Source organism: Rhodamnia argentea, chromosome 11, assembly GCF_020921035.1.
Source record: "Rhodamnia argentea isolate NSW1041297 chromosome 11, ASM2092103v1, whole genome shotgun sequence".
In the NCBI taxonomy this organism is placed as follows: Eukaryota; Viridiplantae; Streptophyta; class Magnoliopsida; order Myrtales; family Myrtaceae; genus Rhodamnia; species Rhodamnia argentea.
This window is the reverse complement of record NC_063160.1, coordinates 18,997,594-19,018,987: the sequence shown is the minus strand read 5'-3', so window position 1 is coordinate 19,018,987 and position 21,394 is coordinate 18,997,594. Positions and strand designations below refer to the sequence as shown.

The 21,394-nt window shown below is 39.8% G+C and overlaps 2 protein-coding genes across 2 annotated transcripts in view; both read right to left on the bottom strand.

The window, feature by feature from the left end:
• The window catches only part of LOC115726604 (jacalin-related lectin 20-like), a 99,672-nt gene that overhangs the window by 18,466 nt on the left and 59,812 nt on the right, over positions 1-21,394 (bottom strand). The window lies entirely within an intron of this gene.
• Positions 11,399-21,394, bottom strand: part of LOC115731927 (jacalin-related lectin 4-like) — a 37,314-nt gene continuing 27,318 nt past the window's right edge. The window contains exons 2-8 of the mRNA XM_048272190.1: positions 16,045-17,023; positions 15,191-15,637; positions 14,594-15,031; positions 13,696-14,181; positions 13,100-13,576; positions 12,480-12,938; positions 11,399-11,681 (exon numbers count right to left, since the gene is read on the bottom strand). Coding sequence (XP_048128147.1) covers positions 11,412-11,681; positions 12,480-12,938; positions 13,100-13,576; positions 13,696-14,181; positions 14,594-15,031; positions 15,191-15,637; positions 16,045-17,023 — 3,556 coding nt within the window. The 3' untranslated portion in view covers positions 11,399-11,411. The remainder of the gene's footprint in view (positions 11,682-12,479; positions 12,939-13,099; positions 13,577-13,695; positions 14,182-14,593; positions 15,032-15,190; positions 15,638-16,044; positions 17,024-21,394) is intronic.

Genomic DNA, 21,394 nt, shown 5'->3' with positions numbered 1-21,394 from the left:
TTAAGGGAAGAAATTTAATAATCAAAAGACCACTTTAATCATTCGGTACGTCTGGATGGCTTTCATTTCCCTCTAAAATGCTTCCCACAACCCATCCTATATCAATGTACATGTTGTATACAGGTTTATATCACTCATATTTTTCTTTGACAAAACTTTCCAAGTTTAGTAGAAAACTATTAATGCTGGCACAGGACGGTGGTAGGTGCCTAGACCTTCGACATACCTTAACGCACATCGTAAAACATTCCTCTAAAGTAGCTGTAAATAAAAATAAGAGAAATTTTATTATAGCCATTTATGTACATTCGATGTAGTCTATGGGCAGAGGACTGTACATGAAGCATAACAGAGTTAATAAAAAATTGAAAGATTCATTGAAATTGTTCATTTGGATATTCGCTCAAAAGATAATCATAGGTTCATCTCTTCATGGGAACAATAGGCCATTTGTGCTCGTTACTAATGTTGAACAGATTATACATAATCAAGATATATCATTTTTATCAGAGGCTGAAGCAATCATATGAGGAAGAAGTAGGCCAAAAATTAAGTTTTTAAGTGTGCGCATGCGAAACTAGTAATCAATCATCCTTGATGTCATGAAGCTCTGTAGAAACGACATTCGAAATGATGAGCATAACTATGCTCCTTTCCGTCAAAGGAATTCTTAACACATCCAATAAGCCCATCATCAATAAAAATGTAGTCTTACGGTCAAAGAAATGAGTGCGTCCAAACTTGTCACTTATTTTCCAGAAAGCAGTTTCCCGACGTTCATGCGACTTAACATCCGGCGCAACTTTAACATACCTATGAAGAGGACTTCTTCCATCGTGATCTGGTGCATCATAATCAGCATGATACCTTGCAACAATGTGATTTAAGAAGGCCGTATGGCCGTATTGGTGTCGCGCCCCGACTCTCGAGCTCGCCCCATCCCTACCAAAACACTCTTAGGTCACAAAGGATAACGTCCTAGGCACGTTAAGTCTCAATTCTAGCCCAAACTTCTTTTTATCTTATAAAAAAGCACAAATTTTAGGTTGGGTCTCAACTCTGGCCTAAACTTTTTTTTTTTTGTTTCTTAAAAAAAAGAAGCACTAACTTTCGTTTGAGTTCCAAATTTATTTTGTCAAGTTTTCAGTGACACATCGAATCTTTAACAACATTATGAGACGGGAAACTAACAAGGCCAATAATTTGAGTTTCTATTGGAAGTTGATGCTCTTTTACAAGGCAGAAAAAAGTTTGGTTTACAATTGAGACTCAACCACGTATTTTGGTGCTTTTCATGATACCAAAACAAAAAAAGTTGAGCTAGAATCAGGACCGACCTAAAATTGTTGGGTTTTAAGAGAATTAGGCCTGTTAGAATTGCACGGATGACTTTTATTCTAGGGAAAATTTCAAATAAGAGCTCGAAATGCCCTCAAAGGTCTAAAGTGGACATTGTTTCAAGGGAAATTTCGTTTAAGGGCTCGAAGTGCTCTCGATTTTCTAAATAAAGGCTCGAAGTAGACGTTGTTTCAAATAAGGGCATGAGTATGGGTATTTTAGTCATTTTCCCTTTTTTAAAAACTTTTTTCCTTTTCTCTTTTTTTTCCTTTCTTTTTTCCTTTTTTCCTTTTTATTTCCGCCCTAGCTCATCGTGGCTGGCCACTGGCGAGGGCGGTAGCAGCCTCGCTTAGGCAAGCCGAGGGCGGCCCTCGCCGGGGTGAGCAGAGGGCAACCCTCGTCGGCTTCGCCCGGCCTCGGCTTGCCCGAGCGAGGTCTAGGCCAGCCCTTGGCTCACCCGGGCATGGCAACGGGGGCGATATCCGCCTCAATGCCTTCTGCATCGCGATGCTCGCCTTCACGGCGAGGGCCGCCATGTCCGAGGCCATCGGGCGATGCTAGAGCCTCGACTTGGGGAGCACGAAGTAGATCCGGTTCTGCACGAGCTCGTCCTCGTTGGCTAGGGCCGGATGAACTCCTCACAAGGAGTTGCGGATGAAGCCCGAAGAAGAAGAAGACGGGGACGACACGCTCTCGGATTTGAAATTTTCGTGAGGGCTAGAGGCTCTAGCTAATGGCCGGCGGGGTCACCGGCCCTCGCCGAGGCGCCGGCGACCCCGCTAGCCCTTGCCGCCCAAGCCGACCTCCACTATTGGTGGGCCGATGACCACAAGTGGGAGGGGCAGCCCTCTTGCTGTGTGGCTTTTTTTTTTCCTTCTTTTTAAATTAGAAAAAAGGAAAAAATAGAGAAAAAAATGAATAAAAAATTTAAAAGTGAAATGACGAAAATACCCTTCAGGCCGGACCCTTTTTTGAAATACTATGGCCACTTCGGGCCCTTAATTGAAACACACTATGTCACTTCGGGCCCTTATTTGAAACAAGGTCCACTTGGGGCAATTATTTGAAAAAATAAGATGACTTCAAGCCCTTTTTTGGATTTTTTCCTTGTTTCAAATAGAGCATGAAGTGCCCTCATTATTTCAAATTAGGGCTTGAAGTGAATATTATTTCAAACAAAGGCCTGAAGTGGTCATATTAGTCTAAAAAAAATCATCTCACTAGTTGCTTAGGGGCATTTTCGTAATTTATTTAATTAATTTATTTATTTTTTCTATTTAAAAAAAAACAGAACCACAGGTGGCCTGTATTTCCTTTTTTTTTTTTTTTGCATTTTAAATTTTAGATTTTTTTATTTCATAATTTAATTTAATTAAAAATTAAGTTAAAACTGTATTTTGACTATTAGAATAAAGCAAGTCAGACAGGATATAAATGCAGACTTTCGGACAGAGACCTGCGCAGATTCTTGCGTGAGTTGCGTCTCCAACGAGGCCTCCCTCTCCTCCTCCTCCTCCTCCTCCTCCTCCTCCTTGTTGTTATTATTGTTATTATTATTGCTATGGCTATGGTGACGGCGACGATGGTGATGGTGATGGTGATGGTGATGATCTAGTTTGACGAGATTCATACCCCATGTACAGGAAAGGTTATCGCATGTTTGATGAATTATTGGAGACCGTTGCGCCTTTTTTGAACGTTGCACAAGAGGCGTTACTGCAAGTTCCAAATCCACTGCCCTTGCGAGAGGGAGTGCCACAATCCCATTCGTCATTTTTGATCTACATAAGCCAAAGCCCATAGTACTAGCAATGTCTCTAGCATAAATGCAAGGCGGATGTATAGCTGATATAGGATCTTGTGGAATAGGATTTGTGGAATAGGATTTGATTTTGCAAGCGGTTCAGTACGAACAAAGAAATTTCGAACAAAACCAAAATACCTTTAGCCGGCCAGCAAAGTCAGGCCCTTGTTTGAAATAGTCATGACCACTTCAAGTCCTCATTTGAAATAATAAGGCCATTTTAGGCCATTATTTGAAAGTTTTCCTTTATTCTTTGTTGTGAACTATCAAAAGGTGTTTTCAGAATTTTTTTTTTTTCAATGGAGACTATCCAGGAATTTGCATCTCTTGTAGTGTAAAGGAGCACATACATTAGAAAAGATCATCCTTTCCGTTTTCTTTATTCACTTTAGCCTTACTGAGTCGTGCCACGGATTGCGGCGAATCAGATCCTTGCTTCTCCTATCTTTCTTCGTTCTTTCTTTTGTATCGTCCTGAGGTAAAGGGAACCAGGGACATGTTATTATTCTACCACTTGGAAGTTTTGGCACTTGAACCTGATAAAAATGTCAAGGACCTTCATGGTAATGCCTTAAGGCATCAATGGTGGGAAAAAAGAGTGGTGTATAGAATTTCCTGCACGAACAAGTATGGACCTCCTTTCACTCGACACTTCCTGGATGTGTTTTTTCGAGTGATTCTCGTTCTCGTCATGAGTTTCTTCATAGTTTAAGGGGAATCTTCCTGAAATGCAAACCTTCCTTGCATGTCTGAGAACCATATGGAGAGTGCAGACAGAAATTTACATACGAACATCATTGCAGACCAGTGCGCAATTTCTACAGCCTCCTTGTCATATCTCAAAAAGCTTTTACCATCTTATAATGAAGTACAAAGGAACTATCCGACGACAAAAGGACAAAGGGAAAAGAAAAGAAAAACTGGAGTTGTTTCCCTTTTTATAGCTCGAACTTCATATTTTCAATGCCTATCATCTCAGAACATGACAGCACAGATTCCTGCAGAATTCAATTACAAGTAGCTCATAGTCATTTTATGGAATTTTAAGAAACTAAAGACTTCAAAAACATTTACTAATGAGACCCTGCTACCATATTCAAACACCTGCTTCTTTTCGATTGACTAGTACTTAATGCACCTATTTGATCACAATTGCACCGACTTTTGTCATTTATTGAGAAGACACCGCATTTGTTTCTTTTATTTTCTTGAAGATTTTCGTGTCCTGCCTGTCATATTTTCTGAGAATGGCAAACTCCAAAACCATGGTAGAATTGTGGTTGGCATGACGATGATGATCTCAGATATAACTAATGCCTCTAATAAATAGAAACATCAGGTCCCTTTGAGACCTATGATCTCTTCTTGAATCAAGAATCATGGCAAGATATACCCTGGATTCTATGATGAATTATGGGATTCCGTTTCAGGTCGCCATTATATTGACTCAACAATAAATTCAGGAAGGGAAGAAGATGACCTGTGACATTTTGGCAAGAAACGACCTTGATAGGATAGGACTATTTAAGCAATTACAATTGTTAGCTTCATCGATGACATCTTGCATCGCTTTCAGTAGTTGTTTATATGTAATCCCAGGTTTTTCCCGAATATCTCGGATGAAGCTCGAGGTCATGGCACCAGACATCGCCTTCCCACAGAGAGCCTGCAAGCAATGATTATTATTGAAGAATCTCACTCTTAGTATATTGATACTGTTAATATCAGAAAACGAGAGCAGCTTAAACTTGCTGAAATTGAGTACGCTTCATGTTTGAATCAAGATTCTTCTCAAATTGACATCTTTTGTTGGCACTAAGCACTGTTTCCTCTGTTGAAGTTTGTTAATTTCTTTCACATTTTCCTACTGATATACAGGAATCTCAATGACTTCATGATGTTAAGAATTAGCTCCTTATCCTTGCATGCAACACTTCCATCTTTTTTTTTTTTTTGGTCTAGATAATTAACAGAAGAAGATCATATCATTTTCCTAGTAAAATTCTGGAGACATTTGCATAATAGCCAGGGAAATAAACTCGAGAGAGCAACAGATTGCACAAAATTTTAAATGTAAAGAGACGTGACTTTGTCAAAGGCCATATGTCTTACAGAAATATCAGCAGCCAGTTTCTCATCCGCACAAGCACTAAGACAAATGGCAAGTCCGCCATTTGTTCCCTGATATGCACCCGAAGGAGGCCCACAATCCACCCACTGCCCTCTGTTTTCTCAGAAAATTTCCTCAGAAATTAACATCAGATGATCTTTTCATAGTATGAGCATGCTAATTTCAAATTGCATAGGACCATTTCAGACACTTTGCCTGCCTTCTTATGTTTTCACATAATAACTCAGCACACGGACAATACATGGTTGTATGCATACACTTTGTTTTCTCAGGCATGAAAGTATCGATCATGTATGAGAAAACCGTAATAAGGAGGTTTACGATGCAAATTTAATAGACTAAATTGCACAATGAATTCAGTGCATCAACATAACACACGAAGTGCGACTATTCAGCGATGTTTTACAACAAGATAAACATTTTTATCCAGTTAAAGTTGGAGGACTCACTTTTTTATGTCGTATGCATATGGCAGATCCAGAACATTCCCACTATGAGAAGAATCAATGAGCACGTGAAGGGTTACCCCTTTCGGCAGCGGACGAACAATTGCAGAATTTATTTCATTATCGAGGATGATGCCTTCCATGGTAAAATCAACTGGACAGATGCTTTCGTCGACTCCATCCAATTCATCGCCATCACCCTCGGGATGCCGTAAATTGTGCCCTGAGAAGAAGAAAACCAAGGAGTACCCTGACCTGCAGTCCCTGACAAGCCATTGAAACGCGTCCAGAATGTTCTTTCTTGTTGGTCTTCGACGCTCGTCCTTCTCCTCTTCTGCCATTTAGTACATTTCTAATTGTGATTCCATCTAGTTTTGGCGGTCCAACCCAGCTCGTGGCGGAAATGGCACAGCCAAAAATCAATTCTATCAAGCTCCTCTCTTGATTATCCGTCTTATTTTCCTCAATTAATTATATATATCTTCCATATGGAGGTACTTTAAAAAGTAACTCAAAATTTCTCCAAGAAAGTAATTGTGTTTTATCAAGCATAAGCACTGATTTCAGGAATCGACGACCAAATTAGCATGCATTTGGGTTCGAAGCTAGATGTATAGAGAAGGATAGGAACAGAGTGCGAGGCATCCCACGAAAATGACTGAACAAGCAGTACCTCATACATTACAAGTGATTTTAAGAAGGCCTTATCTAGTAAACAACTGTAAGTAATCGCGTTGTAATACGAATACCTGTGAGGACTAGGATGTTCTCCTCCAGAAATCCAAAGGTACGAATCAACAGTTGCTTCATGTGCTTCACATCATTAACAGTTCCCTTGCGCTCATACTTCCTCTTCCTGTAGCTCACCCCACAGAGAACGGCACGCTTCACTGGATGCGGTTTGGTGGCCGATGTCATTCCACTTCCAGGAACTGAGTAGCGATTCGAGGGAGTCCCATTGGAGCTGGAGCTGCTTGAATTCCCGCGTTCGAGCTTACTTTGAAACTTCTCCTTGAGGATAAATTTGGCATCCACGCTTGTTGGTGGCCTGACATAGATGAGATTCTGGCAACAAGGGCAGTGCATTTCTGTTAAGGTCATGCTGGCATCATCTGTTTTTGGCACTGGCTGCAGCTTATGTAACGACCATCCATTGTGACCTCCGACTTTGTTACCCGTCTGGAATCTTAAGCACTCTTGAGAATTCAGAAATGGAGCCTAGACCACCAGGCTGATGTTTCTCTATGAGCATAGGGGGAGTTCTGAAATCTGAGTGCTGCAAATTGCCTTGCTTGTAGAACTTATACTTCTCTTCCGATGAGTGCACGCGGGAATTTTATAACATCATGGAATCTCTAATCGCATGCTTTTCACACGGAAACTTCCATGAATAAATTCACCATGCCTGTCTCACACACCGCCCACGTGCGTGCTCTCTCTCACCCTCTTTATCTTCTCACCGATTCACCTGCACACACGGACGGACTTGGGAGAGGATACGAAGGAATCTTGAGGGAAGCCGTGGATTAGAGGGTGGGACCAAGAGGAGAGCAGAGGATAAGAGAATATTGGCTATGGCTAAACACAGAGGCAAGTGGAGGCTCAAGTGGGCGTTTCTTCTTCGTCTGAATAAAAGACCAGAGGTGGATAAAAGGCAGAGAAGTAGAGCCGGTGGAGGGGATATACGCGGGGACTCTCTCGGCCAAAATGGAAAGAGAGTGTGAGTTCTGGTTCTGGCGAGAGTTGAGACCGAGAGTAAAAAAAAAGGGCAGAAAATTCACCAGAAGAGAAAGAGCGGGGCGACCAAGTCACCGTGTGTCGGCCGCCGTCGTCGCAGCCCGAGGAGCCGGCCTCGCCGCAGCCGGCGACGGCGGCGTGACCGTCGCGGAGTCAGCTGAGTCCCAAGCAGAGCCTGACAAACCGAGACTGAGAGAGATCGTCAGGGAGCTCTCGGTAGAAGCAGAAGAACGAAGTTGGAGGGGGGGTCTGGTTCTTTGGACTCGTTTTTGATAAGCAACAGAGGGCAAGAGAGTAGACTACAGATATATAAAAAAAAAAAAAGAGAGTGAGCTCTTGAGGTATTATGCTAGGGAGAGGAGACCACACCGAGAACAAAACCGTGATGGTTGCTGCGGCGGGCGGCGGCGGTCACGGCGGCGGGCGGCGACGGCGGGGGTTGCGGCGGCGGCCACCGATGCTTGCAAGGCCTCGCCAGCCCGCAGGGGGTTTGAAAAAGAGGTCTGCAAGCGCTCGCCATTTTCGCATCCTCACGAGCTCGATCAATGATCCAGCGCAGCGAAATCGAATCAATCTCATCATGAATCTGCTAAAAATGGGAAATTGGGGTTTTTTGCAGATACGCGGTCGCGGCGAGCACGATGGTGGCGCTGCACTCGTTGTTCGAGTCGGGAGCTTCGGTGTGGGAGATACTGAAGGACGCTACATTGTTCCCCGAAACGTTCCAACTCTGTTTCGATTTTAGCCACGACCAGGTTACCTCCTCGAAACCTGACTTCATCTTCTTCCTCATCCTCACCTTCTTCCAAGTAAATGGCGCTGCCTATCTGTGATGTCCACAAAATTAAATGATTTGTCTTCAAAACGATAAGGCCTACGGCCGGCGAGGTCTCGCCCGGGGCTGGCAACCTCTTCTGGCCCGTCCGGCGATGGGCAGCGTTTGCACCTCACAACAAGGCCCTGCCTTGCCTCGTCCCCCCTTTTTTTGTCATTTCTGCTTTGGCTTTTTAAATTTAACATTTTCGTTTTTTTTTTATTTTGATAGAAATAAGAATTGAAAAGAAAATAATAAAAATGTCACGTGGTAGGATAGGGAAATTAATTTAAAAATGCTACGTCATGTTAACCGAAGGATTGCACTAATTTGACAAGTTTTAAGACTCGATTGCACTTTTTGTAAGTTTTAGTACTCAATTGCACTTTTGGGACAAGTTTTAGGACTTACGGGGTTTTTTTTTCCACTTTAATTTTTTTTAAAAAAATATTTACAAAAATATTTTTTAAAAATAAATATTTATGGATTTGGGCCTCGCTCGGCGGTTGGGTTGCCGAGCGAGGCCCGCCGGCGCAAGCGCCAAGCAAGGCAGGGCTCGGCTCTAATTGGCTGGCTAGAGCGGCTAGGCTGGTGGGCCCAGGCATGGTCGCTCGACAATTAACTGCCGAGCAAGCCCACTTGCTCGGCAGTTGGGGCGCCGAGCAAGCCTTATCCCTTTTTTTTTTTAAATTTCATTGTTTAAGTGTTTTAATTATTTATATTTATAATATTTTCGTATTTTTTAACATGTTTATATTTATTTTATTTATAATTTTTTTTGCGAAGCTTATCTTTATAACATAATTAGTAATAATTAATACAAAAAATTATTAAGATCTATAATTCATAAATAATGTTGTAATTATGTAATTAGCTAGGGTTTCTTTTCGTTTGGTATTGAGGATTTTCCTTAAGTAAATATTTTCAATTAATTACATAAAGATAAGCTTCGCAAAAAAAATTATAAATAAAATAAATATAAACATGTTAAAAAATATAAAAATATTATAAATATAAATAATTAAAACACTTAAAAAATGAAATTAAAAAAAAAAGGGATAAGGCTTGCTCAAGAAATTGGCCGCCGAGCGAGGCCCAAATCCATAAATATTTATTTTTAAAAAATATTTTTGTAAATATTTTTTAAAAAAAATTAAATTGGAAAAACACCCGACTTATGGTGAATATATCCGTTCTTTTTTTTGTTCTTCTAAAACCTTTTTTTATTATAGTGAAGAAAAGAAGATGAGCAAATTTTTGGCAAAAAAAAAAGGCAAAAAAAGAAGAGCAATTTTTTTTAAATAGGCTTGGTAGTTGGGATTCAGAATTTATTTTCTGAAGGTGCCTAAAGAAAATCACACATTTAATAAACATCTGGTCCATGAATTCTTTTGCAAGACCATAGAAACCGACACCTTTAGCTTCCAAAATTGAATAAGATAAGAATGAAACAACTATTCCACGAGTATAGAATAGGGCTCACGCACGATGACGAAGTCTCTACCATGTTTAGTTTGCTAATCTATGTTCTTTTGACTTCATAATTATTTATTTCCGGATAATTGCTATTAAAATTGACAAGAAAAATATCCAATTTTTTTTTTTGCTAATTGAGATCTAAATATTTTACATTTGTACCAATTCAATCTATTTGGCCAATCAAGACCGACGTGGCATCACCGGGACCGACGTGAATAATTTTTAATAATATTTTCATTTACATTTTTTTTCTCTTTCTTTTTTTTTCCTATTATGGCTAGCGAGGATTGTCGGAGCTCATGGGCCATTGGGTGAGGGCCGCGAGATCTGGCGACTCTTGCCGGTCATAGTAGGAAGGAAAAAACAGAGAAAAAAAATGAAAAATATGAAAATGAAGAGAAAGAAGGAAAAGTAATTAATAAAAATTATCCACGTAGGATCAGTAGACCAAATGGACAATGACTTTATCGAAAATTTTCCCAAAATTGACGCATAGGACCATGATTTGCAAGGATCAATTATTCTCCTCACAAATGTATACTTTTACACTTTCGACTCAATTTGCATCAAACTAGGATTCGTGCTTGGCTCATTTGATTGCATGAGTTTTGTAAATGATAACTTACTACAATTTAGCAATGATCACATGTGCGTGGAGCAATAATTCAAGCATGATTGTTATCGCATTAATTAGATATATCAATAACTACAAAAATTATTTCGAAAGTGACATTGTGTACGCTAATAAGCTGAAACTAATAATATTCCTTAAACTCCATCGGTCCCTTAAGGTAGTCATAATGATAAATGATGAAATATGATTATATCATGATATTTTTTAAATTAAATATTCGATAACAAATAATAACTTTTTTTTTCAGTGGGTAATCAATGATAAAAATAATGATGTAATAGTGACGCAATAATGATTATTTCGTCATAAATTACATTTATAAATTTCTCTTTGCTCAAACTATCTATAAAATTGCCTTAGAGCTGTGAATAGAACGGGACAGTAAATTTAATTTGTGATGAGGAGATTAGTTAAACGACAGCGCCAACTATATTTCTGTGCGAATTTTTTACTTTACGATTTAATTTGTTGATTATAATTGGATAGTGCGGGAAATGGGCCTAGGCCATCCCATCTTCGTTTGCACCTAACTCTTGGATTAACCAATGGACAAAATTAAATATCAAGAGCGACATATTTTAGGCAATAAGTTGTTATTAGTTCGAAAAATTGAGGAGCTATATCCATGTGAATTATGATGTAAAAAATTTTCACTCTCAATACATGAGCCAACGTGGAGATGGACCGCGGGTTTAACCCTTGGATTTGGTTATGTTTTGGTTGACAAGTTCTATCCATGTATTTATGTGAATCTCCATCTCTAATTTGAAAATAGTCATCGTGCATTTATATTCTTCGTTTTCTTCTTTTTGACGACTAGGAATCCCATCCAAATATAATCTCAGCTAACGTCTCGGAGCACCCTCATAGTTAATTTTCAAATTACGTGACACTCGTCGTGACCAGCGCTTAAAAAAAGACTACTTTCAACATGATTTAACAGAAGAAAAAGAAGATTCTTACGAAAACAAGCCAAAGACAAAAAATAAACAAATGAAAATAAAGCTTGGGGAGGGAGGGGCTTTGATCTAATATGATTCCAAGCGCGCTCCGATAGAATTAAGATGTGATCCCGCACTTCCGAAAAAGCCAACAATCCTGCCACCATTTGATGCCGGTGGAATACGAAATCCCGTTGACCTTCCAAGAGAGTCCTTTGATCCAAATGGCCCGTAAGTAGTTTTCGTGGTATGTATGCTCAGGTTGTGTATGATAATTTGTGCTTGCGGAGTGTTTCTATTCCCGTTCATGCAACCGGATATTGAAACTAGACGCTCTTTGGGATAATCTAAATTGACCTGCAAGAATAGCAAAGCGAAATATGTTTTACTTGGGAAAGAAAACATGTAAAGGTTCGAAATGCCAAAAGAAGTGCCTCAGTCTTCCTTGAAAAGAAACTGGGGCAAATGAAGCTAAGAACATTGTAAGAACTGGCAAGGCTGGCCCTCACTAGCCTTCGGTGTGGGTGACCTCACTTGAGGCCACCGAGGGACGCCCTCGCTAGTAATTGCCTTTGATCGGTTGCCGATGATCGTTGGAGGAAGAAAGAAAAAGAATTAAAAAAAAAAACAAATTAATTAAAAAATTCGAAAAATATTAAGAAATTAATAAATTTTGTCCACGTCAAGGCCGACATTATCACGTAGGAAGGTGGCGTTCATGCCAGTATTTTCCGGCCAAAATTGGCCGGATGAACTACATTGACAAAACGTAAAAATGTTTAAACCTAAATTGGCATAATTAAAAGGTTTAAGATTGCATTAATACTAGTGCAATAGGTTTAGAACTTTTAGGGTAATTTTCTCATGCAGATGACTTCCAGATGAAAAAATAAAAGAAAAAAAAAAACAAAGAGAAGAGAGACTTTTTCCGATAGATAAAAAAATGAATAATAGTGAAATATTAATGTGAAAAATTAAATCAAGAATTCCCTTTCTTTATCATCAATCGATCGAGATCTATAACCTCAATTAACTATAAAGAAAGATCCGATCAGTAAGGATCATGATTGGGAATTTTTTATTTATTTATTTCTTCTTCTTCTTTTTTCGTGAAAAGTAGAAGAGTTGGTTGAATAGAGAGACGGATGGACTAACCCAGGTGTCTAGAGGCCCATCTCCTTGGCCATGTTGAGAGCATGGGACGATGGAGCCATTGTTATCGTACATAATCATGATGGAGCGAATTGCGTCGCCAAAACTAATATGAAATGCCCTCACATCAGTATGCACTCCATCATCCCATTGAGTACGACCACCACCAGAGCCTTCAAAGGGTCCAATAGTCTTAAAAGGATACAGGTGTGGCATAGGCTCTGCGTACGCTCCTATGGCATTGAGAGTCATACCGCATGTTCCATAAAAGCCGATGATTCTGCTTCCGGTCGACGGATACCAAAAGTAGTTCCCCATCTCCTTGCCAAAGGGACCGTGTCTTCCTCTATTACTATGAAATGTGAGCGACTGAACAATAGTGTTATCCACATCATCGTCACCATCCTCTCGCTTGTAACCAGAGATACATGTCAAGTACTCCCGTGGATAATCCAATATAACCTGTGCATTTCTTAAAATTGGATGAGTGGTGAGAAAAAAGGCATATTTTTGTCAAGTTTAATTTACTAAATCACACGACGGAACACATATGAACATGGTCTAGACCAATGAGATATGAGAAAGTAACCAGCGATGAATCGGAGAGGTAAAGAAACACTAACCCTAGTGACCTTGGCCTTGTCTTTTGTGGTGTGGCTACCATGCATAACTGAGCAAAATTGTTCACCATGCTTGTCATACACAAACATAATGTAGCGGATAACATCGTCATGCATTACCACAATTTCCCTCACACCGTTGAATTTCCCGTCATCCCCAGCACATCCGCCAAGGCCTCCAAACGGTCCGATCGATTTGATTGGGTAGAGATTTGAGATGGGTTCAAAATATGCTCCAATTGCTTCAAGATATTCACCACTCCAACCAAAAAATCCAACAATTTTGCCACCCGTTGCAGGAGAGTAGAGGTGGAATCCCCAATCACACCGTCCATCATGCAATCCCATTTGATCACCTATAGGTCCGATTGTCTTTTTGTTAGTTTGAAACGTGAGAGACCGAATGCCGCTGTGGGGAACATACTCATATAGATACCCGGATATTGAAGTCAAATACTCATCTGGATCATGTATTTTGATCTACAATAGTAGACAAAACCATCATACTCAAGGTTTAAATCTCGAAAGGGTCTCCAGCTAAAGTAGGCAATGCTAGTCATGTAAGGATTTTACAAAGCATTGTACTCACAAAAACATACCGTATGGATGCCGACGCTCCGTACTGTATGGAACTTGTTTCCGTCAATGCCTCCATGTGTCTTAGATTGCCGTAATTCTCTATTCTCCTCTTCATACTGAAAGGTGATTGATCGAATAAATGACATTTTACTTGGTTCAAATTCGACTATGATTGTCCTTACATTGGTATGCATATTGCCATCATCCCAAGATGGGGCATCCGAGCTCTCAAATAACCCCACAGACTCAAAGGGATAGAGCTTGTTAGAGTATAGCTCGATTTGTGCTCCAATAGATTCGAGAAAATCATCACTTGTCCCGAAAAAGCCGATAACTTTCCCAGCTTCCGATGGTAAGGAGAAGTACACCCCTTCCTCACTACCAATGGGTCCCAATATTCTTTTGTTGGTTTGAAATGTGAGCGAGTTGATTAGAGTGCCTCTATCATTTGCATTCTTGAGATATCCAGCAAAGGAAGTTATGTACTCTCCATTTCTCAGTTTAACCTGCGAACAAGGCCATAGAAAGCCATATTCGAAGTGAGCGACTACATGTTGCATCATTCAATGACCAAAATAAGTTAAGCATGCAAAGATTAGTGTAAATTACGTTTCTAATAAGTTGGGTAGCACATTTCATTTCGTAAATCAAAAGTTAATCTATTTTTTGTTCATGGCTAGGTTTGACTTTGCCTAACTTTAACAGAATGAAGTCATTAATTTTTCCATTTGGTTTTCTAACAATCATGCTGATACTCAGGTATCTCTGCTATGAGCTTTTCACGTGCATTTGCGAAGCAATTGTTAAGAATCTCATGGTTCCTAATGCCGTAATCGACTAATGTTATGATAAGCTACATACTTACGACATTCATGTAGAAACGGAAAAAAGAGAAAAGGAAAAAGTCTTAGGTACAACCTTGAAACTATTCTTCCCGCCATTTCCACCATAACTAGTTTCCGGTTCGGTGCTGGCGGCGACGTCCACTTCAAAAGTAATAGACTTGATGAAGTCTGCGTACTGAACATCAATCCCCTTTAAATCCACCAAATCCCAGGATTTCTGGCCTTCGCCTCCAAAAGGCCCAAAAACCTTAACGGGATATGTATGAGGAATCGGCTCATAAAAAGCTCCGATAGACTCGAGACGAGGGCCATCGCAGGTCCCATGGAACCCGACAATTTTGCCGCCAGTGTATGGAAATGAAAAATGCCTCCCTTTATTAGCTGTTCCGATCGGTCCATGATCCCTTCTATTAGTATGGATTGTCAATGACTGAAGAATGATGAGTCCGGAAACTTCTTCAGTGTAGCCCGAGATGGATGTTAAGTACTCATTTGGATGGTCAAGTTTAATCTGAGAAAGAAAAACGATAAAACTCATAGAATTCAAGAAGAACTATCTACTTTAACGATTAAGGATAGACTTTACCAGAAGAAATAAAGTATCAAAGATATCAACAAAATCATATTGCATCCTGAAATTAATGTTGACAATGGTTATATCATAGCTCACCGTATATGTTTTGCCTCCTCCACTTGGGCCATGTGAGAACGGACCAACTAGATGTCCATGTTCATCATATAAGATAGAGATGGACTTAATTGCCGAATCGAAGCCTAAGATGATTTGCCTCACATCTGTGTGTTTTCCATCGTCCCAAATGTCCACACCACTATCACCACCAAATGGTCCCACGACTTCAAATGGATACATGTGAGAAATCGGCCCGAAATGGGCTCCGATGGAGTGGAGATGGCTGCCACATTTCCCATGAAACCCGACAATCCGTCCACCAGAATGTGAGAGATCAAAAGGCAATCCTATTTCAGATCCAAATGGTCCGTACGTCTTCTTGTTGCTATGGAGCTTGAGAGACCGAACAACATCATGACCTCCATAATCATCAATATGGCCCGATACAGAAATGAGGTATTCACTTGGATGATCTAATCTTACCAGCTGCAAGATGTGCAAAAGTTTTTATGGGTGCTACCCTCATCACATCCATCTAATATCTAATATGTATTGCCTCTGTGTTATTTATGATCAATATAATTCCTTCACTGCGAGAAACAAATTACTTGACCGAATTCGGTTTAAGTACTCATCCCTAATAAAAAAGGAGCGAAGAAGTTTTTTCAGTTTTGGATTTCTGCTATAAATAGGTGATTGAGCAAAGGTGCCGCTTGCCGATTTTGCTGTAAATGGAAGGCAAGAAAATAAAGTCCCATAAATAAACTAAAAAAGAGACGAAGTAAATATTGAAAAGAAGAAAACAAGCAAAATGAAGTTAAACTTTGCAGTTGATTCTTATAAGCGGCGAGTAGTGAAGTACATAATCAGTCCGTTAGTGGCAGAAAACTGACCCTTTCATTGTCACGGAAATGTCCACCGTGCTGGAAGGATCTCAGCAAACACCCGTTCTGGTCATAATCGATGGTGATGGAATCAATAACTGTCTGTCCATACAGCCTAATTTGCCGCACACCAGTACGCGTCCCATCATCAAAAGCATCGCCGCCTTGACCTCCATATGGCCCAACTGGCCCGAACGAACGGAAGAGCGAATCGAGATAAGGGCATCTCTTCAACTCCTCTAATTTTTTATGCCATTCATGTTTGGGCTTGCCGTATAGGGAAGAGCCCAACTTTTTAAGAGAGAATGGATGACCTCCTGCATAATGAGCTAGATTTTTGCACAACTCCTCATGGCCTTCTTGAGGTTCTTCTCTCTTTATGGCATGACGACAGAAGAGACGAAGCGCTCCGTTCGGGTCCAATCCTCTGATGATGTACTTGTCGTCTACTCTGAGTTCTTTCAGCAAGTTTTGGTCTCTGGTTGTGATCAAAATTCTGCTCCCAGGACACACCAGCTCTCGCTCTCCGGCCCCGAAGTAGTCAAGTTGTTCTTTCCTGGTGACATTATCGAGAACAAGGAGTATCCTTTTCATGCACATGTTACTATTTATCTCGTTGATGTTGGTCTGAATATCGTCATGCATCCTCAATCCTTCCGCCTTTATGAGATTATAGAGCAGCTTCTTTTGTAGGCCCAATAGACTGTTGCGATCTGCTTCTCCGATTTTATCAAGAAAGACGAAACACTCGAAATCGCGACGAATGCGCTCGCAAATGACCCCGGCCGCGATTGTCTTGCCTATTCCTTCTACTCCACATATACCTATGATGCGCACGTCCTCCTCTTGGCCCGTTCTGATTAAAGAAATCACCTCGCCTACCACCAATTCCACTCCAATTGCGTTTCTCGCAAAGTAGAGTAGCCGTGCTTCACGGATTTTCTCGACAAGGTACTCTACTATTATGTCCACGAGTGTCGCTTCATCCCTGATGTTAAGCGTTGTTAAGAATATAAGAGAAACAAACGTAAATATATGCACCGAGAGACATAATGTTCAAGATTTTTTACATCCAACTTGACTAAATCAGTGTTTGTTATTAAGTTTTTCTGCTGATGTAGCATGCGCATATCGGCAGTTATTTTACATCAACACGAAATGACATGTCCCCCTGTTTTTTGATATATGCATTGACTAAATCCATGTTTGCTATTAATGGTAAAATGATGGAGATAACTTATAATATTTCGCTTTCAAATGATTCTGAATTTCTCGTGGTTCTGTAATTTGACAAATGAGGTTAGCAAAAATTACAGAAGACAAAGAAGAAAAGAGTCTTCCTAAAACCATATTAGCACTGTCCCCGTAGGCTTCCACAAGAGTCTTGTGGCGACTAGTTCTAGGGACAGTGACCGTCGCCAGTTGTTGACACCTAAATTTTGACTGATCTTTGTCGCGACCTTCAAAAAATAGACGAGTTAAATTCCAGGCTAATGGATTATCAGGTTAATTAATTAACTAACCTAACTCGGACTCTCCCAAGTCCATACCAAATCGCAACTTAAGGTTCAAATAATTAACATGCAATGTGTTTTGAATTTGGAGTCGCCACTAATAATTTTCGGTAGGTTGATTAGAAACCTAAATAAAATAGCGGGAGAAAACTATCTTATTTCCGCGAACCAGAGATTTTGAATTCGGGGATTTGGTTACGTCAGATTTCTCTAACGCCCTTTCGGTACCATTTTCATGAAAAATATCTGATTTGGCAATTTTGATGGATTTTACTTGAAATTCAAAGATGCAATTTTTTGGTTTTTTATCTTCTTTTTTATGAGAATGTAAAACATTGAACTTTGTGCGATATACACCATGGATGATTTAGAAAGAAAGAAAACGCAGCCAAGCACGAGTATTTACAGAAATAAATTAACATGTAATAATGCTAAAATTTGGAACACGTGGCATGTCTAAAATAAACAAATAAATGTTCAAACCAAACGATTACATTTTTGTAGATCGAGATGGAAATGATTACCTTCTATTACACAAAATCTTACTCACATACACGTTATAGTTCCCTTCAAGATCTCGGAGCTGGAAGAACGCGGCTGTCGTCGAAAATGGCAAGCAATGGCGTTGTTGGGTGGCGATAGGCGAAATATGTGTCGGGACTCGTCGAAGATGATGCTCGACTAAAACTCTTTTCTTCACTCTCGAATTTTCTCTTCTGATTTTTCTCAAGAACTCTCTTTTTCCTCTCTAAAAATTCCTCTCAAAAACTCTCAAAACTCTCTCAATTCTCTTCCACTTTCCCCCCCTCAAACTCTCTCAATTCTCCTCCTCTTTTATAGGCAAAGTTCTCCATCCTTCATTCTTCATCTTCCCTTCTTTACCTTCCATTTTCATCTTCTCTTCTTCATCTTCATTTCTTCACCTTCCATTTTCATCTTCCCTTCTTCATATTCATCTTCTCTTCTTCATCTTCCCTTCACCATCTTCCTTTCATTATCTTCTCTTCTTTATCTTCTCTTCACCATCTTCCTTTCATTATCTTCTCTTCACCATCTTCCTTTCTCCATCTTCTTTTGGTATTTGCAATGCAGTCCCTGAAATTTCAAGTATTTGCAATACGATCCCTGAAGTTTTAAGTATTTGCAATACAGTCCCCGAAGTTTCAAATCTTCTCGGTGTATTTTTCCATCCCGTGCCTAGTCTAGACGCATGCTAAATTAAGTGTTCTGCTTGCCCAATTATATGCCAATACAATGTACGCTAAAAATAAATATGTGAGATGATTTTTATAATTTTTATGCAAAAAATAAATTAGTCAAAATTTAGGCGTCAACAGCTGCCCCTCTTTGAGTGGAGGCTCGTAGAGGTTCCGCTCAAAGACAAAATTGAATCCTAAATTTTGACGGTGCAAATTATAGATGAACTTTTTGGCGGGAGTTTTAATCCCATTTTTTATGAAGTGATGCATGATGTGCTAAAACTTCTCTTTTCCATGTTAGAGAAACTTGCACATGGATCGCATATGAGAATACCTGTTTTACCAAATACCTCATAAGCTGCTGATTCCCTTAATTTCCCGGTTTCTTGCAAACACGAGGACCTTAAGGTATTTGGCCTATCTGTTATCAGAGACTTCTCCCTAATGCGAGACAGCGCAAGATATGTGTGTCCTTTGAGATCACAAGAGCTACGTCATTGTGAGTCAAAAGAAGTGGGATCAAGTTCACAAGAGTTATGTCGTTGTGAGTTGATTAAATGTCGAAATCGCTAGTGCATATGTCTTCACGATTCGATAAAGGGGAACCAAAATCATAAGAGCTACGTCGTTATGATTTGGTTTGGATCAAAATCATGGGTGCTTATGTCTTCATGATTTGATAGAGGAGCCGAAAATCATAAGAGCTATGTCATTATGAGCCAACTAAAGGTCAAGATCACCGGTGCATACGTCTTCGTGATCTAAGACCGAAATCATAAGAGCTACGTCGTTATGATTTGATAAGATGTCAAGATCGCCAGTGCATATGTCTTCACGATCCGAGATTGAAACCATAAGAGCTACGTCGTTATGATTTGATAAGATGTCAAGATCGCCGGTGCATATGTCTTCACGACTTGACAAAAGAGGCATATTGCCCGAATTGAACAATATTTGATAGGAGCACCATCGAATGGAATCGATAAGTACAAAAGGGGCATATTGCCTAAATTGAATCATAACAACTATCATCAGAAGAGTTGTTAATTTGAAAAGGGGTTCAGAAAACTTACTTGGGTTCTCCAAACGATTAATCAAGGAACGAAACAGATTGCAGTATCGTGCCTGGTAGGCATTTGCCAGCAAAACTTGCTCATTCAATAATCCTTGGATGAATTTCGAGACCTTGGGAGGGAACTCGAACATTGGGAATGTATTATCTATCGTAGAATGTCGGAGGTAACATGTGCAAACATATTCAACAATGAGTTCATACAAAACTATTTTGTGGAGCTTGCAATGATTAGAAATAACATGTGTATAATGCAATCACTCATACTATGGTTCATGCATAACCATTCTGTCAAGTTTGCATTACCAATTTTGTCCAGGGAGGTTCTCACATTACGAATACCTCGAATGTGAGCTGAATGGGGGGACTTCAGTCCGAAAGGGCTTTCTCACACTCTCGAGAAAAACTATTTATCTTGTCTCGAGGATTCAAGAGAAATCACTCAATCTTTCCATCATCGCATTCGATAAGGATCCAAGTAATCTCGCAATTGATACGACCGAGTCGATCTAGAGGTCTTGATTAGGACCGTAATGAGAGCTAGGTCAAAGGTTTACAAAGGGGACTCTAGTTGAGTCAAGGCCGCTGAAATGAATTTCTTCATCATCTACTCCAGATTTACAAGTCAAGAGCCCCGCAAAAATGAGAGAGAAATAATCTTGCTCGAACTTCTTCGAGTGATGCTTAAAATCATTTAACTCTACGTTAACTCAAGTGCCCTAATCAGAAGAGACTTTGGAGGGTTATAACGTAGGCTAGGATTGGGGACTGAGGAATGAAAAGGCTCGTTTTGGCTCAGAAATTAAATGAGAAGGGGCTTAACGTTGGTGATCATCGTTGACTAGTCACCGATCTTGGTCTTCCGGAAATGTCTTCGTAAAGAATACCATCATTGAATGAGGGATGATAGTTTTCTACTGAAAATTGCACTTTGCAAACCGATTTCTTGGGGAGTCTTCTTCACAACAAGTGTCTGTCAAGGATTTGCAAGAGACACAATGCAAATATGTACATGGAATTTACAATTTAACATGCAAAAATGTACATTCAAAATTCAAAAGTATTTTACAAATGAATGTGCATTGGCCTTACTTTTGGTAGGCACTTTGCTTTTCTTATGCTTGAAGTTTTCATATGAGATCGGCCTTTGCTTTTCTTACTCCCGACTCTCATTTTTCTTTTTTTCTTCTTTTTTTCGAGAAGAGATTTCTTTTCCTTTTTCTTTGAGAGCTCTTCGACATCTCTTTATTTTGCTTTTTTTTTTTCGAGAGTGGGCCCTTCTCCTTTAAGCTGAGTTTGCCTCTCCTTTTTTTTTACAATCCCATGATTTTGAACCAGGAATTACAACAAATATAAACATTTACAAAGAAAAATTATGTAAGCATAAAAAATCTAGCATACAAGAAATGAGTCCATTCGGGAATTCTCTGTTGACCCAACCGTCTCCAATTCTAATCCTTGGGAAAATGCTATCTTCGCCTTTGGAATGATCAAATGATCACCAACAAGGGTTTAAGAAATGAATTTGCAAGCTCAAGTGGGCTATGCAAAGAATGAAGTGTATGGGATAGAGA